Source organism: Eriocheir sinensis, unplaced genomic scaffold (assembly GCF_024679095.1).
Source record: "Eriocheir sinensis breed Jianghai 21 unplaced genomic scaffold, ASM2467909v1 Scaffold228, whole genome shotgun sequence".
NCBI classification, from domain to species: Eukaryota; Metazoa; Arthropoda; class Malacostraca; order Decapoda; family Varunidae; genus Eriocheir; species Eriocheir sinensis.
In genome coordinates, this window is record NW_026111530.1 from 151,064 (window position 1) to 166,619 (window position 15,556).

General features: G+C 46.9%; 1 protein-coding gene across 1 annotated transcript in view; it reads right to left on the reverse strand.

The window, feature by feature from the left end:
• The window catches only part of LOC126990947 (uncharacterized), a 67,296-nt gene extending 62,535 nt beyond the window's left edge, over window positions 1-4,761 (reverse strand). The window contains exon 1 of the mRNA XM_050849571.1: window positions 3,804-4,761. Within this exon, the coding sequence (XP_050705528.1) occupies window positions 3,804-4,706 (903 nt within the window). The 5' untranslated portion in view covers window positions 4,707-4,761. The remainder of the gene's footprint in view (window positions 1-3,803) is intronic.
• Between the last annotated feature and the right edge of the window lie 10,795 nt (window positions 4,762-15,556).

Sequence of the window (15,556 nt, forward strand, 5' to 3'; positions counted from 1 at the left end):
CTCCTTCCTCTTCTTTATCCCTCTCCTCTCCTCTCTGTTCCATTATCCATTTCCCTTCTCTACATCTTCCTCCTTTCTCTTCCTCCTTTTTCCTTTCCTCTCTGTTCCATCTTCTTTTCCCTTCTCTACATATTCCTCCTTTCTTTTCTTTTCTCCCATTCCTCCTTTTTCCTTTCTTTGTTCCATATCCTTCCTCCTTTCTCTTCCTCCCTTTTCCTTTCCTCTCTGTTCCATCTTCTTTTCCCTTCATTACATATTCCTCCATTCTTTCCCTTCCTCCCCTTCCTCCTTCTTCCTTTCTTCTTTGTTCCATATCCTTTTCCCTTCACTACATCTTCCTCTTCTCCCTTCCTTCTTTTCTTCCTCTTTTGTTCTCCTCCAACTTCTCCTTTCTTTTCCTCCTTCCCCTTCCTCCTCCTTCCTTTCTTCTTTGTTCCATATCCTTTTCCCTTCACTACAATCATCCACTTCTCCCTTCCTTCTTTTCTTCCTCTTTTGTCCTCCTCCAACTCCTCCTCCCTCTCCCTGTCCCCTCTACCCCATAAACTTCCTCCTCCCTTTCCTCCCTTCCCCTAAACAGACAGAAAAACGTACCCACCAATCCCACTACGTAAAGTCTCCTATTGCGTATCCCATTGCGTCATCGGTCAGCAGGTGCGGCGGGGTCTCGGCGGTGACGTCAGACAAACAAACACACGTGAGACGGAGCGAACAGGCCGTGACGTCACTCTGTCAGGGGCAATCATAGGCAATCTCCTACACCAATCACGGATGCTTAGACGGGGGTTAAGGGGGGCTGGGGGGGGGAGAGATGGAGGGAGGGACAGGGAGAGAGAGAAGAGGTCAGGAGGTAGATAGGAAGAGGGAGGGATGGTAAGGGAGACAGGGAAGGAGAGACTAGGTGAGGATAGGTAGGTAGGGAGAGGGAGAAGTGATGAGGTGGAAGGGAGAGAGAGGAAGGGAAAGCTGAGATGGAAGGGATTAAAGGGAGGGAGAGGGAGAGAAAAAAGAGGGCAGGGGAAAAAAAAAATGAGGTGGAAGAGAGAGAGAAAGAGATGTCAGTGAAGAGGAAAGGGGGGAGAGAGGAAAGTGTAAGGATAGGGAGTAAGGGAAGGAGAAAAAACAGGGTGGAAAAGAGAGAAATGTGGAGGGGGAAGGTAGTGAAAGATAGGAAATTGGAGATAGGTAGAGTAGAGAAAGAAAAAAGAAGAAAGGCGATGGGAATGGAGGTAAGAAGGAGGCGAGAAAGGAATGGAGAGAAAGGGTGAGTGAGAGAAAGGGGGAGTGGCAATGGGTGATAGGTAGAGAGGTTCTGACGTCAATAATATAAGTGGATCAGAGGAAAGGTAAATGTTTTCCCGTAATCAGTGGCGCCACCGAGGAGGAGGAGGAGGAGGAGGAGGAGGAGGAGGAGGAGGAGGAGGAGGAGGAGGAGGAGGAGGAGGAGGAGGAAAAGAGGTGGAGGTAGGGATTGAAAAGGGAAACAGAAGGAGGGCTAAAACAAAGCTCCTCAAACATCGCATTGTGAGAGATAGGAGGATAGAGAAAGACCGAGAGAAAAACTGAGAGAGAGAAAAGGAGAGACGGTAGCAACGGGAGGAGAGAGGGATGGAGGGAGAGAAATAAGAGGAAGAGGGGATAAGGGGGAGTAGAAGTAAGGGGCAATTCATAAGATCAGGTTAAAGCTATTGGTGGCAGGTAAGCAATGAGTAAGGGGGAAGAGGAGGAAGAAATGAAAGGGGGAGGGGGACAAGCAAAGGAAGGGGGTGGAAGAAGAGGATGAGTAGGGAAGGGGAGGATGAGATGAAAGGGAGAGGAGGACAAGCAAAGGAAGGGGGTGGAAGAAGAGGATGAGTAGGGAAGGGGAGGATGAGATGAAAGGGAGAGGAGGACAAGCAAAGGAAGGGGGTGGAAGAAGAGGAGGAGTAGGGAAGGGGAGGATGAGATGAAAGGGATAGGAGGACAAAGCAAGGAAGGGGTGGAAGAGGATGAGTAGGGAAGGGGAGGAAGAGATGAAAGGGAGATGGGGAACAAGCTAAGGAAAGGGAGGGAAGGGTGTGTGTTTTGGGGAGGGAAGGAAGGTAGGGAAAGGGTTAAAGTGTGTGTGTGTGTGTGTGTGCGTGCAGGTGTCGCGGGAAACAGTTGTCTCGCGTCCGACACCTGTCAATGAAGCTCTTTATTTCCTGTCGATTCGTGTAATTGTGTTTCTGGAGCGTGAAGTCTGTAACACCAGTCTGTCCCTTTGTCTCTGTCTGTCTGTCTCTCTGCCTTTCCATGTCTATGTGTTCCAGTATGCGAAGTCGATTATAGAAGTCGTCACCGTTGTCGTGGTGGAAGTAGTAGCCGTGGTAGTAGTTGTAGTAGTAGTAGTAGTAGTAGTGGTAGTAGTAATAGTAGTAGTAGTAGTAGTAGTAGGGCGTAGACAGTGACAGGAGCCCAGGGAAAAGAATGAGATAAGAGGAGGATGAACAGAGGCTTAGAAAAAGTTTGTTCGTGTTTTTGTTAAGGAAAGTTACGCCGTTACCTCGAGGATCGCTGAAGTGTGAGCTATTATAATGAAGGGTTGGGGAGGTAATACACACACCCACCAACCCCCCCCCCCCACGCACACACACACGCACACACACGCCTCGACTCTCAGATAAGGTGGTCATTCCGTGATTTATACCTTCCCATCTCTCTCTCTCCACTCCATTCTCCTTTCCCTTTCCTTTTACTAATGACGTGAACTCTATCCTCCTCCTCCTGGTCCTCTCTCTCCCTACCTTCCCTTTCTGTTTTTTTTCCCTCTCCTTCCGTCGTTTCCATTTCCTGTTCCTCTGTTTCCCCTCCCGTCCCTTCCCCTCCTCGACCCTCGTTCCTGGCTCCCTTTTTTTCCTGCCTTCTCGTTCCCTTTACCCAGAGTCTCCTTTTCCTCCCTTCCCTCCCTTTCCTGTCTTTCCTCTGATCTCGTCCACGTTTCCTTCTTTACACATTTCCATTTCTTTTTCTCGTGTTCCTCCTCCTCGCAAGTCCTGGTCTGTTTCCTCTTTTTTTTTTTTCTTCAAAGTTGCGTATGAAGTTGGGCGCATGAAGCTCTCCTTTCCTCGTTTCTTGGAAGTGCAATATTTAGTGGCCGTTTCTTGTTTATCTGCTCTCTCTCTCTCTCTCTCTCTCTCTCTCTCTCTCTCTCTCTCTCTCTCTCTCTCTCTCTCTCTCTCTCTCTCTCTCTCTCTCTCTCTCTCTCTCCTCTTTTTTTTAGTGTTATACGGACGTTGTTTCCGTTTTCCTTTCTCTCCCTTTATCCTTTCCTCTTCTCTTTCGTGTCTGTCCATACTTTTCTCCACTTTTCATACCATTTCGCTAGCATTCCTCCTCCAGTTACTTTATTTCTATATCTTCAATTTTCCTTTCCCATTCCTCTTCCCTTTCATCCCTTTCTCTCTCCTTTGTGTTTCAGCGAGTCCAGTTACTTTATCTTATCTCCTCACCTTTCCTTTCCCATCCTTCCCTTCCTTTCCTTTGTCCCACCACTTTTCCCCTTCGGATTGTGTGTATGTTTGTTGAGGGGGGGCAGGGGGTAGGAGGGGCGCCAGGTGTGTGCATGCTGTCACAGGTAAGCGGTGTCGCTGAGTGCTGTGGCTCTGTGTTGCGGCGAGACGGCGTCAAGAGGAGGCAGGCGGCGGGGAGAACTCAACTCCCAAACATGTATTGGAATTCCTCGCGGCTGTCTTCCCGGGAAACACGCCTCCTAAGACACTTGAGAAATGTGCGTGTGTGTGTGTGTGTGTGTGTGTGTGTGTGTGTGTGTGAGAGTGGCTTACCTTGATAGGCTGGAGTCCCTGCGGCTGCACGACATACACGCCGCTAGTCCAGTTCCCTCTCTGAAACACCTCCGTGCAGTCGGCGGGCAGCGGGGGGTCGGTGGCCGAGGGCGGGTCCACCACCAGTTCAGGTATCAGGTTGTCCGTCGACCCTCCCACCTCATCGTCATCCTTTCTCTTTTCCGTCAGCGCCTCCTTCACCACATCCCCCTCCACCTCCTCCTCAAGGGCCTTCTGGTCGGGGCTCTTGGTGGCGTTCTCCGGTAGCGGGGTCGTGGTGGCCGTGGCGGTGTGGTTGTTGTTCTCTTTGTTATGGTTCTTCCGCTTTCGCCCGTGCTGGTTCTTGTGGTTGGCGGGGCGGGGATGGCTCTGGTTGTGCTTGGTGTGGTTGTGGTTGTGGAGGCGCGTGATGTTGATGCCGCTGAGGGACATGGCGTGCAGGATGCGCTGGTGGTCACGCTGCAGCGACTTGATGCCGTCCTTGATCTTCTTGTTATGGGAGTTCTTCTTGAGGCCCTTGGACATCTTGCGGACCTTCTTCTTGATGTGCATGTTGTGCTCGCCCATGTCCTTCACGGCCGCCGTTACCTGGGCCACCGCCTCCGCCAGCCGCTCGTGCTCCTCCCGCGCCTCCCGCATGGACGCCGCCACCTCCCGCAGCTTCTCCAGCAGGTGGCTCACCTCTTCAAGCACATTATCGGCCGTGATCTTGGCTGTCGTGGTGGAGGTGGTCTCGGGGGTCGTCACACTCACATTCTCCTGCCCCTCCTGCGTGGTGGTGGAGGGCGCGGGCGTGGTGGCCTCGGCGGTGGTGGTGGGCCCCTGGGTGGTGATGTTTGCGGCGTGGCATGACGCCAGCAGCACCGTCAGCAGGAGCGCGGCGCGGGACACAGGTAGCAGCATGCCGACGCCGTCTCTTGCACCCGTATACTGAGGCGCCTCCTGCCCCGCGCCGCCCGCCCGCCGCCTGCCGTCACCCCCCTCCCCCCGCCCACGCCACGCACGCCCACACCGCTACCACAACAACCGCCTCCCTCTTACCTCCACATTCACGATAAAAACATTCTCAAGATACTGAACACTCCGAAGCTTGACGGAGCAAAACGCGGCGATGGAAGCCCAAGCCAGAGCCGGAGGGGGCGGGCGGGCGGCCGAACACTTCAGCAGATCAATACCAGGATGCTAGCGGCGGATCTTGCGTTTGTGTGCGCCAAGTTTTGTATTGCGTGTCGGCATTTGGCGGCAACACAACTATGCTAAACACACACACACACACACACACACACACACACACACACACACTGAGTTCCCGCTACTGTGTGTTACTATAATCGCCGTGTGTGTGTTTGACATGTCAGCTCAGCCACCAGAGAAAGCCAAACCCCGACATGTGATAACAACAGCGACAACAAAAGCAACACTCGATAAACCATCCAGACAAGAATCAGAGTCAACACACGCAATAACAATGACGGTAAAACAACGGCGCACACACGCACACACGCACGCACACAAACAATAATGCAGCGGAAGTCAGAAGGCAACACACGAATGAAAAAAAAGTAATTGTCTAACCATAACGATAAAAAAAACGTCTCGCAATAACACGCCGAACACAACGCTGACGACACATAATAAAGCGACGGAACAGCAATAACCAAAACAGAAACAAGAGAGAGAGAGAAAATTCCTGTGCATATGTGTTTGTATGTTTTTTCGTGCATGTAGCTTTGTGCATGACCGTGTGTGTGTGTGTGCGTGTGTGTGTGCGTGTGTGTGTGTGTGTGTGTGTGTGTGTTCGACCACCGACACCACGGAAGGTCAACACACATCTTGACCTGACCGACGCAATTTGTCTGTCTGAAAGAAACACCCCTCCCTCTCCCCCTTCTCTCTCCCCTCCCATCTCCTCTCTCCTTCCTTCCCCTCCCGCCTTCTTTCCATTTCCGCCTCCCATCCTTCTCCTTCACTCTCTCTTTCCTTTCCCTCCCCTCAGCCTCCTTCCCCGTCTCTGCCCATCACTCTTCCCTTCACTCCATTTCCTCCCCTTCCCTTCTTTACAACCCTTCTTCCCTCTTACCTTTCCTCCTCACCACAGGCCTTCCCTCCTTTCTTCCTCTTTTCCTTTTTTCCCTTTTCTCCTCCTTGACCTACTTTTTTTCTTTTTTTTCACTCCGTTTTCCTTTTATTTATCTTCCCTCTTGTCATATCACATCTCTTTATCGTCCTTTGCTCCCTATCTTCCTTTATCAGCATCTTCCCTCCTCCCAGCCTCCTCCCCTTATCAGCATCTCCCTGCCTCCTCTTTCTTATTTTCTGATCTTTAGCTTAGATTTCCAATACACGATTTTTCGGCTTAAGAGCGTATATATTTTTTCCCTTCACTTCACCTTTACTTCTTCTCTCTCTTTCCTTTATTATTTCCTATCGTCTGTCTTCCTCTCTTTACCTTTTCCTCGTCTGTGCCTCTCACTTTCCTCCCTTTCCATCGAGTTATTTTTTTCTGTTATATTTCCCTCTTCTCTTTGTCTCCACCTATATTTTCCATCGCCTTTCCTCCCTTTACTTTCAGCCTTCATATTTTTCTCCCTCTAAAAATGGTCACCCTAATTTTCTCTCGCCATCCTTCCGCTATTTGCTTCTCTTCTGTTTTCTCTCTTACAGCAACTTTTCTCATTTTTCCTCGCCATCCACTGCTCTCCTATCTCTGCCCTTGACCCTGTTTTGTCTCCTCCGTCTCTTTCTTCCTCCCCTTCCCCTCCCCTTCCCCTCCCCTTCCCCTCCCCATTCCGAGTCCATGAATATTTACTTTCCTACAAATTTCCTCCTTCCGTTTTCCTCTTCCCTCTGAGTCTTCCTTCCATCCCGTCACTCACTTTTTCCTCTCTCTCTGCCTACTTCCTATTTGTTTCTCATTGTATTCCTCCCTTCCTCATTTACTCCCTCCCTTTCTCATTTTCTCCCTTCCTCATTCACTCCCTCTCTTCACCTAGCTTTGCCTTCCTTTACCTCTTCTTTCCTTTCTCCTTCCATCCCGTCACTCACTTTTCCCTCTCTCTCTGCCTACTTCCTATTTGTTTCTCATTGAATTTCTCCCTTCCTCATTTACTTCCTCCCTTTCTCATTTTCTCCCTTCCTCACTCCCTCATATTTCCTCCTTCTTCCGGTTTCCTCCTCCCTCTGTGCCTTCCTTCCATTCCGTCCCTCACTTTTCCTCTCTCTCTGCCTACTTCCTATTTACTTCTCATTGTATTCCTCCCTTCCTCATTTACTTCCTCCCTTTCTCATTTTCTCCCTTCCTCATTCACTTCCTCTCCTCAACTAGCTTTGCCTCCCTTTACCTCTTCTTTCCCTCCTCCTTCCATCCTTCTATTTATCCTTCGCTTTTGTTTTCTCTTTTCCTTCCCATTAATTCCTTTCCTTTATCCTTTCTTCCCTCCCTCTCATCTTTTCTGCCATTCCATCTTTACCAACCCTCTCCTGCCCCCTTTCCCTCGTCTTTTCCTTCCCCTCTCTCCTCTCCTGTCTTCCCACCCTCACCCACTTTTCCCTTCCTTTCTTCCCTTCTTCTCTTCCACTCCTACCATTCCCTCCTTCCCATCTTCGCCTACCTCTCCTTTCCTGGTTTCACAATTCCACCCACATCTTCCTTCCCTTCTTTACTCCGTTACTCCCTCTCTTCTTCCCTCCCTCCCTCCTTCCAGCCTCCTTCAGCCCCCCAGCAGGACACTTACCTTATACCGTTGAGCCTCCAGGAGAGTTCTTTAGTCTACGCCCTATTAAAAGCCTTACAATTACCTGTGGAGGAGGAGGAGGAGAGAGAGAGAGAGAGAGAGAGAGAGAGAGAGAGACAGAGAGAGATTTACATAGATTTACATAGAAAATCAGACCACACAGACCCCATGGTCCAGACTTGGTGGTCTGTCCTTAAACCTAAGTGATTTTACATTAATCAGATGGCTCCAAAACGTTGGTTTTCTACTCTAGTTAATATTAAGTTGAAGGAAGTGACGGTCGAGCTTGTTTTTAAAGGAGTCAATCGTGTTACACTGGACCACTGATGGTGGGAGCTTATTCCATTCTCGCACTACAACGTTGGTGAAGAAAAATTTGGTGCAGTCTGAATTTACTTGTCTACATTTGAGTTTTGCGCCATTGTTCCTAGTTCGCAAAGTGTCATCGATCATAAACAATTTTGTTCGTCTACATTCGTGAAACCATTAAGTATTTTAAAACATTCGATCAGTTTTCCTCGGAGGCGACGTTTCTCAAGAGAACATGTTAAGGGTGGAAAGCCTTTCTTCGTAGGATTTGTTGCGCAAGGAAGGGATCATTTTGTTGCTCGACGCTGAACACCTTCTAGTTTAGCAATGTCCTTTGCATGGTGGGGGAGACCAAAACTGTACCGCATATTCCAAGTGGGGTCTGACTAAGCTATTGTAGAGCGGAAGTATTACATCTTTATTCTTGAATAAAAAGCTCCTTTTAATGAAGCCCAACATTCTGTTCGCTTTATTTGCTGCATCGATGCATTGATGTGAGAATTTGAGGTTTGACGCGATTTTAATCCCCAGGTCCTTAACGCATTGAACGCTTGTGAGTTTAACGCCGAGTATTTCGTAATCGAACTTCTTATTTTTTGTTCCAACTTGAAGGACCTGGCACTTGTCTACGTTAAAGGGCATCTCCCATTTATCCGACCAAGCTGAAATTTTGTGCAAATCCTCTTGGAGGCTTTGCCTGTCTTCGTCAGTGAGAACCGAGTTACCAATCTTTGTGTCGTCTGCAAATTTACTAATGCGATTATTGAGTCAAACATCCACATCGTTGATGTAAATAATGAAGAGCACTGGGCCAGAACCGAGCCCTGAGGGACGCCACTAGTGACCGGCGCCCACTCTGAGCTAAATCCTTCAATCACAACTCTTTGTTGTCTGTTGCTCAACCAATTCGCGATCCATTGGTTTACTTGACCGCCAATGCCTATTTGCTTTAATTTATAAAGTAATTTATGATGTGGGACTTTATCAAACGCTTTCTGGAAATCAAGATAGACTACATCCACTGATTTGGTTACGTCATAAATTGAGAAGAGATCGTTATAAAAGGTCAGTAGGTTTGACAGGCAGGATCTTTTGTTACGGAAGCCATGTTGTGAATCTCCATTTAATGAGTGGCTTTCGAGGTAACTCACAATTTTGTCTCTAATTATGCTCTCAGTAGCTTACCTACAATTGAAGTTAGACTAATGGGTCGGTAGTTACCTGGTATTTTTGTCTCCTTTCTTAAAATCGGTGTCACGTTAGGCTTTTCCAATCCAAAGGGACGATGCCTTGTCGCAAGGACATATTGAATGCAGTAGTGAGGGAGGAGTATTTCGCTCTTTGTTTCTTTAAGCCGTATAGGATATACTTTGTCAGGTCCGGAGAGAGAGTATGGACTGATAAGGATGGGTGGGGAATATCTGGAGGAATAGAAAGCGCAATAAATAAATGTCTAGATAAAAGAGGGAACGCAGAAGGGGTCAGTGGCCAAAAATCAGAGGACGAAGAAGGGGAATGAAGGGGAGGGAAGGAAGGGAAGAGGAAGGGAGGGGGAAAAATTGGAGGGGAGGGTAGAGGAGGGCATGGGATGGAAGACATGAGAATGAAAGGGAATTAAAAGGAAGGGAAGGGAGGGAAAGAAGAATGAAGGGAAGAGAAGGGAAAGGAAGAAAAGGGGAGGGAAGAGGATGGGTGGAAAAGGGAAAGGAAGGGAAGGGAAGGGAAGGGAAGGGAAGGGAAACGAAGGGAAGGGAAACGAAGGGAAGGGAAACGAAGGGAAGGGAAACGAATGGAAGGGAAACAGAGAGAGAGAGAGAGAGAGAGATGGATGCTGAGGTGGTAATTGGAGGAGGAGGAGCAAAGGAAGGCGGCTTAAGACTGGAACATCAAAATCCGGTCTTGTTACCCTCAGATCAATAACACCAACAACCGAGATGACTGACGAGGACGAAAATAGCATCATCATCACCACCACCACCACCGCCACCACCACCATCACCACTACTACAATCACCGCCACGACCACCACCACTACTACCACCACCACCATCAGAAGCAGTAGTATTATAACCATTAGCATCGGCATCAGCATACACCATAGCAACAGTAGCGTTATTTTTATTATTATTATTATTATTATTATTATTATTATTATTATTATTATTATTATTATTATTATTATTATTATTATTATTATTATTATTATTATTATTATTATTATTATTATTATTATTATTATTATTATTATTATTATTATTATTATTATTATTATTATTATTATTATTATTATTATTATTATTATTATTATTATTATTATTATTATTATTATTATTATTATTAGTAGTAGTAGTAGTAGTAGTAGTAGTAGTAGTAATAGTAATAGTAGTAGTAAAAGTAGGAGTATAAGCAGTAATTTTTTGCAGTAACGGCAATTGAATGCTACTACTACTACTACTACTACTACTACTACTACTACTACTACTACTACTACTACTACTACTAAAGATATATATGTATCATCAGAAACTCTAAGGTATCCGCCCATCGTATTTAATTAGCGTTGCCCTTTTGGATGTCGGGGCTTCAGAGGCAAGGCTCGGCGGGTACTAGCTGGACCCTGGCGGGGCTGCACGGGGGACTGGCTGATAATTGGCTCACCTTAAAGGGGGCTGGCTCGAGATTGGTAGACTTTACAGGGAGAATGTTTGCTGATGATATTAATCGGGAAGTTTTTCATTTAAGCTGACTGGGTATTTAGAACCTTTACTCCGGCCAATTGCGAGGTATTTTGAGGGACTAGTTACGGATTTGTGACTTGCCGGCAATATAATAAAGCTGAGTAGGTACAGGTAGGGGGACGTCACGAGGGCTCTGGCTGGAGGTTAAGTGGCTTCTAGATGGCGCTGATTGAACGAGCAGGTTGTCGGGAGTGTGTTCTTATCCATCAGCCTTTTGTCCGTGGCCGGGAACATCGATAGTGGTGGCGTCTTTGTTCAGGCTCGTCCCGTAAGAGGGGTCGTGAGAGTGTATAGATCGTGGAAGCATGTAAGAGCATGAAACGGTAAGCCATGTTGGTGAAAAGCTTACTTATAGGAACTTATTATTCTGTCCTTTGCTCTTACCCACAAACTCGTATTTTCCTGCAATTGCTCCTCCTCATCCTCCTCTTTGTAGTCTCTTAATGTCTTTGTGTATCCTTGTTTGGCCTTATTTCTAATTCTCAGGTCAGATTAGAGCTAAAAATAAGTCATAGGCAGGAGAAAATTCACACAAAGGAGGGCTGTTCAAGAGTTTACAAGAAGAAGGGATAAAAGAATGAAGATGCTGGTTAACTCTTGCATAAGGGATTTGGACAGTGTAGGGGAGAGCAAAAGTAGAAAGTCGAGTGCAGCGGGGCCGCGGGAAGGGGGGAGGCATTCATTTAACAAGTTCAGAAGAGCAATCAGCATGAAAATGTCGATAGAAGATAGAAAGAGAGGCAACAATGCGGAGGAATTTAAGAGGTAGGAGATTTTCAGTAAGAGGAGGGGAGTTGATGAGACGAAGAGCCTTAGACTCCACTCTTTCCAAGAAAGCTATGTGTGTGAAGCTCCCCCACACATGATATGCATACTCAGTACGAGGACGGACAAGGCCCTTGCATATGGACAGCATCTGTGCGGGGAAAATAACTGCCGGAGACGATACAAAACGCCTAACCTCGAGGAAGTTGATTGAGTAAGAGAGGAGATGTGAAGTTTCCAGTTAAGGTTTTGTGTTAAGGATAGACTGAGGATGTTTAGTGTAGAAGGTGACAGTTGTGACAGTTGAGTTTTGTCTAAGGATAGGGGATATGTGTTTGAAAGATTGGGCCGAGTTGATAGGTGGAGAAATTGAGCCTTTGAGGCGTTGAAGGACACCAGGTTCCTCTTACCCCAATCAGAAATGATAGCAAGGTCTGAGGTTAAGCATTCTGCAGCCTCCAGTCTGGAGTCTTGTAAATCCTGTTTGGAGGGTCTTCTGCTAAAAGAAGTTGAATAATGCAGAGTTGAGTCTTCAGCGAATGAGTGGTTAGGACAGTTGATTGTGGAAAGATCATTGATGAATAACAGAGAATGGGAGATAGAATAGAGTCCTGCGGGACACCACTGTTGATAGGTTTATCACTTATCCATCTATTGGTGGCTTTCTGTCTCTCCGTCCATCCTTCGATCTATATATTTATCTCTGTTCGGTTATCTATCACCTATCTATCAATAAATGTCTGTCTGTTCCTCCATTTATTCACCCATCTAATTGTCTATCTATCTGTCGGTAGCTATCACCTACCTCTCTGTCTATGTCTGTCCCTCCCTCCCTCCATCCATCTATCTGTCTATCCACCTTAATTCGGTCATTTATCCCTACCTATCTATCTACACCTGTCTGACTCTCCCTCCATTAATCTACCTGTCTATCCACCTCTATTTGGTCGTCTATCCCCTACCTATCAATCAATAACTGTCGGTTCTTCCATCTATTTGTCTATATATCTCTTTTCGCTTAGATATCATCTTCCTATCTATCTATCTATTCACGTGCTTGCATAAACAACCTAAATGTCTCCATCGATACATCCATCTCTCTTTGCCTGTGTCTGTGTTCATTCCACCAATATTTCTACTTAACTAGCGCCTCGAACGTGATAGCCTACCACTGTTGAAAGCACAGCTACTGAACCTCTTTATGTTGAAAAATAGACTACGGGGGGGGATTCCCTTTTGCAAGAGTTAACCAGCATCTTCATTCTTTTATCCCTTCTTCTTGTAGACTCTTGAACAGCCTTCCTTTGTGTGAATTTCCTCCTGCCTATGACTTGACCTCTTTCAAGAGAGGAGTGTCAGGACACATCTTTCCCCGAAACTGACCTCTCTTTTGTTGGGGCAGCACCTGGCGGGCTTTTTTTTTGTTGTTGCTGCTTTGTTTTAGTGCCCTTGAGCTGTCTCCCTTGCTGTAAAAAAAATAAGCGAACGTAGATAGATAGACAGATTGATGGGTGGACGGACTGGCAGACAGTCATAGATAGATGAATAGGTGATAAATAAACGAACAGAGGTAGATAGAGAGAGAGATGCATGGACGGACTGACAGACAGACATAGATAAACAAAGAGGTGGCAGATAACCGAACAGACCGACAGACAGACAGACAGGTAGATAGATTGCCAAATGAATGGACGGAAGGAGAGACAGAGAGGGAGAGAGACACATCAGCGTTATTTATGCCGGCGTGTGCATCCATTTAAGGCGGAGTGAGTGCCGCGTGAGTGCCAGTCGGAATATTTGTCGCCGAAAAGTTTGAGGACGGTGAAATTGACGCCCGCCGCTAATGGCCCGCCTCGTGTCTCGCAGCGGCAAAAAAAAAAAAAAAAAGTTTGGCTGCTAAAAAAAAAAAAAAAAAACGTTTCCCTGATGTCTGAAAAAATAAACGTTCGGCTGATGGCTTGGGGAAAAAAGTGTGATGGATGGATTTAACATTTTTACAAACCCAGTGTCCCATTTTTTTGATAGGTTTACTTCCAGAACCGGTGTCGCGAAATAAGGTCGTTCGTCTGTCAGTCAGTAGTCCGTGTTTTTTGAGAGGGGAAAAGGAGGGCAGTTGGCCATCTTTATAATTTCTACGTGTTCTTAAGGGAGGTGAAGGAGGGAGATATGGGGAAGGCGGGAAGAGAGGGAAAGGGGGGCGAAGGTGGGAAAAGGAGGGAAGTGGTGCATCTTTATAATTTATACGTGTTTTTAGGGGAGGTGAAGGAGGGAGATGTGGGGAAGAGGGAAGAGAGGGAAAGGGGGGTGAAGGTGGGCGAGGGGAAGGCTTTTAATGCAAAACGTGGCAAATTAAAAACCGTAGTCATGTCAGGCGCAATTTTTTCTTCTGTGGAATGTGTCGCAAATTAATATCGTTTTCCTCCGTGTTTAATGTCCCGTGAAGGTTGTAGTATTTAAATTCCTCTTCGTTTTTAATATTTCCTCTTGATGTTGGCCCTTGAATTACTGTTTATTGCATTTGTCTGAGTTTAAAGCTATCCTTGCGTAGACAATGCATACCTTTACTCTTTTTTTCTTTTTTACATTTTCTCTCTCTCTCTCTCTCTCTCTCTCTCTCTCTCTCTCTCTCTCTCTCTCTCTCTCTCTCTCTCTCTCTCTCTCTCTCTCTCTCCCCCCCCCTTCCACCAGGGAATAGAACAATCTCATTTTCACAAATCGCCAACTTACAACAGATACACGGAAAGTCTTTGTGTTCTCTTTTTTTTTTCTCTTTTTTTTTCGTTCGTGTTATTAAAGTTTCCCCTGACGCAATTTTCTCTTTTATGTCCACAGTTTTAATCAAGTTGGCGGAGCTCGTGTCCTTCCTACACCTGTGGCTCCCCGGCCCTTCTGGACAGGTGAGAAACATTACCCTTACCCCTTTTTCCTCCTCCTCTTCCTCCTACTCTTCGTGCTCCGTCTCATCCACCGTCCTGCTTCTCCTTACCATGCCTTCCCTTCTCTTCGGTTCTCATCTTCCCAGTTTAATTATTCTTTTCTTGCTCCTCCTCCTCATCATCACTTTTAACTACCTTCCCCTTCTCATTTTCCTACTCTTTCTTTTCCTCTTCATCAACCTTCCTCTGCTCCTTCTTCTCGTTATCATTCCTTCTCTTCTCATCATAATCTTCTTGCTCTAGCTTCTCCTCCTTCACTTTCCTTCCCCTCTCATGCTCCTCCTCTTCCTGCTCTTCCTTCTCCTCCTCATCAACCTTCCTCTGCTCCTTCCCCATACCATTCCTTTCTTCCTCAGTTCTCATATTCCAAGTCTTATCTTCCTGCTCTTGCGCTTCCTCCTCCTTACATTTTCTTCCCCTTTCATGCCCCTCCTACTTCTCTTCCTCTTCCTCTTTTTTCTACTGCCACGTTTTATCCATATTTCCTACTGCTTTTTGTTCTTTCCCCGCTGTTTTTTTTTTGTTCTCTTCACTGTCACCTTCCCTCACCTCTCTCCTTCATTCCTCACGTCTGTCTTCCATTCCCTAACTTTCCTCACCCTTCCTGCCAACCCATTCTCCTCCCTCCACCGTGCTTCATTTCCTGTTCCCCTTTCTATCTCTCTCTTTCATATCTTGTCATTTCCGTCCATGTGTTCATTTATGCGTCCCCATCTGCGTCCGTCTCTCTAACCTCTTCTTTTCCCCCGTCTATCGTGCTTCATTTCTTGTTCCCCTTTCTGTGTCTCTCTTTCGTCACTTCTCACCTCCGTCCATGAGTTCATTTATGCGTCCCCTTCTGTATCCTATTCCCTGCCCAACTCTCTGTCTCCTCTTTCCTCGATCCTCTCTTTGCCTTCTTCCACTGCTCCTCCCTCCTGCCTCTTTACTCTGCATTCCTCTTTCTCTCGTAGCTTTCCCCTTCCTGGCATTACCTCTTCTTCCTTCCTCTCTGCTGGCCGCCTGTTAAGCACTCCCTGCCCTCTCCTCGACCTCACCGACCCCTCGCATATTCACGGGCCAGGTGTGTGTTTTGGGGGCAGTGGGTGGGTGTATGTGTTCTAAAGGCGGCTGTCAACTCTTGGCCAGCAGTCCGCCTTGCTACCTGCTGGCCCTGCACTTGTCTGTTATGTTTTCTTTATCCCTCCCCCCTCATCTAACAGCAGCCTTCCTTCCTTCCTTCCTTTCTTCCTCTCCTACTTTCTTACTTTCTTTCTCATTTTTTGTTTCTT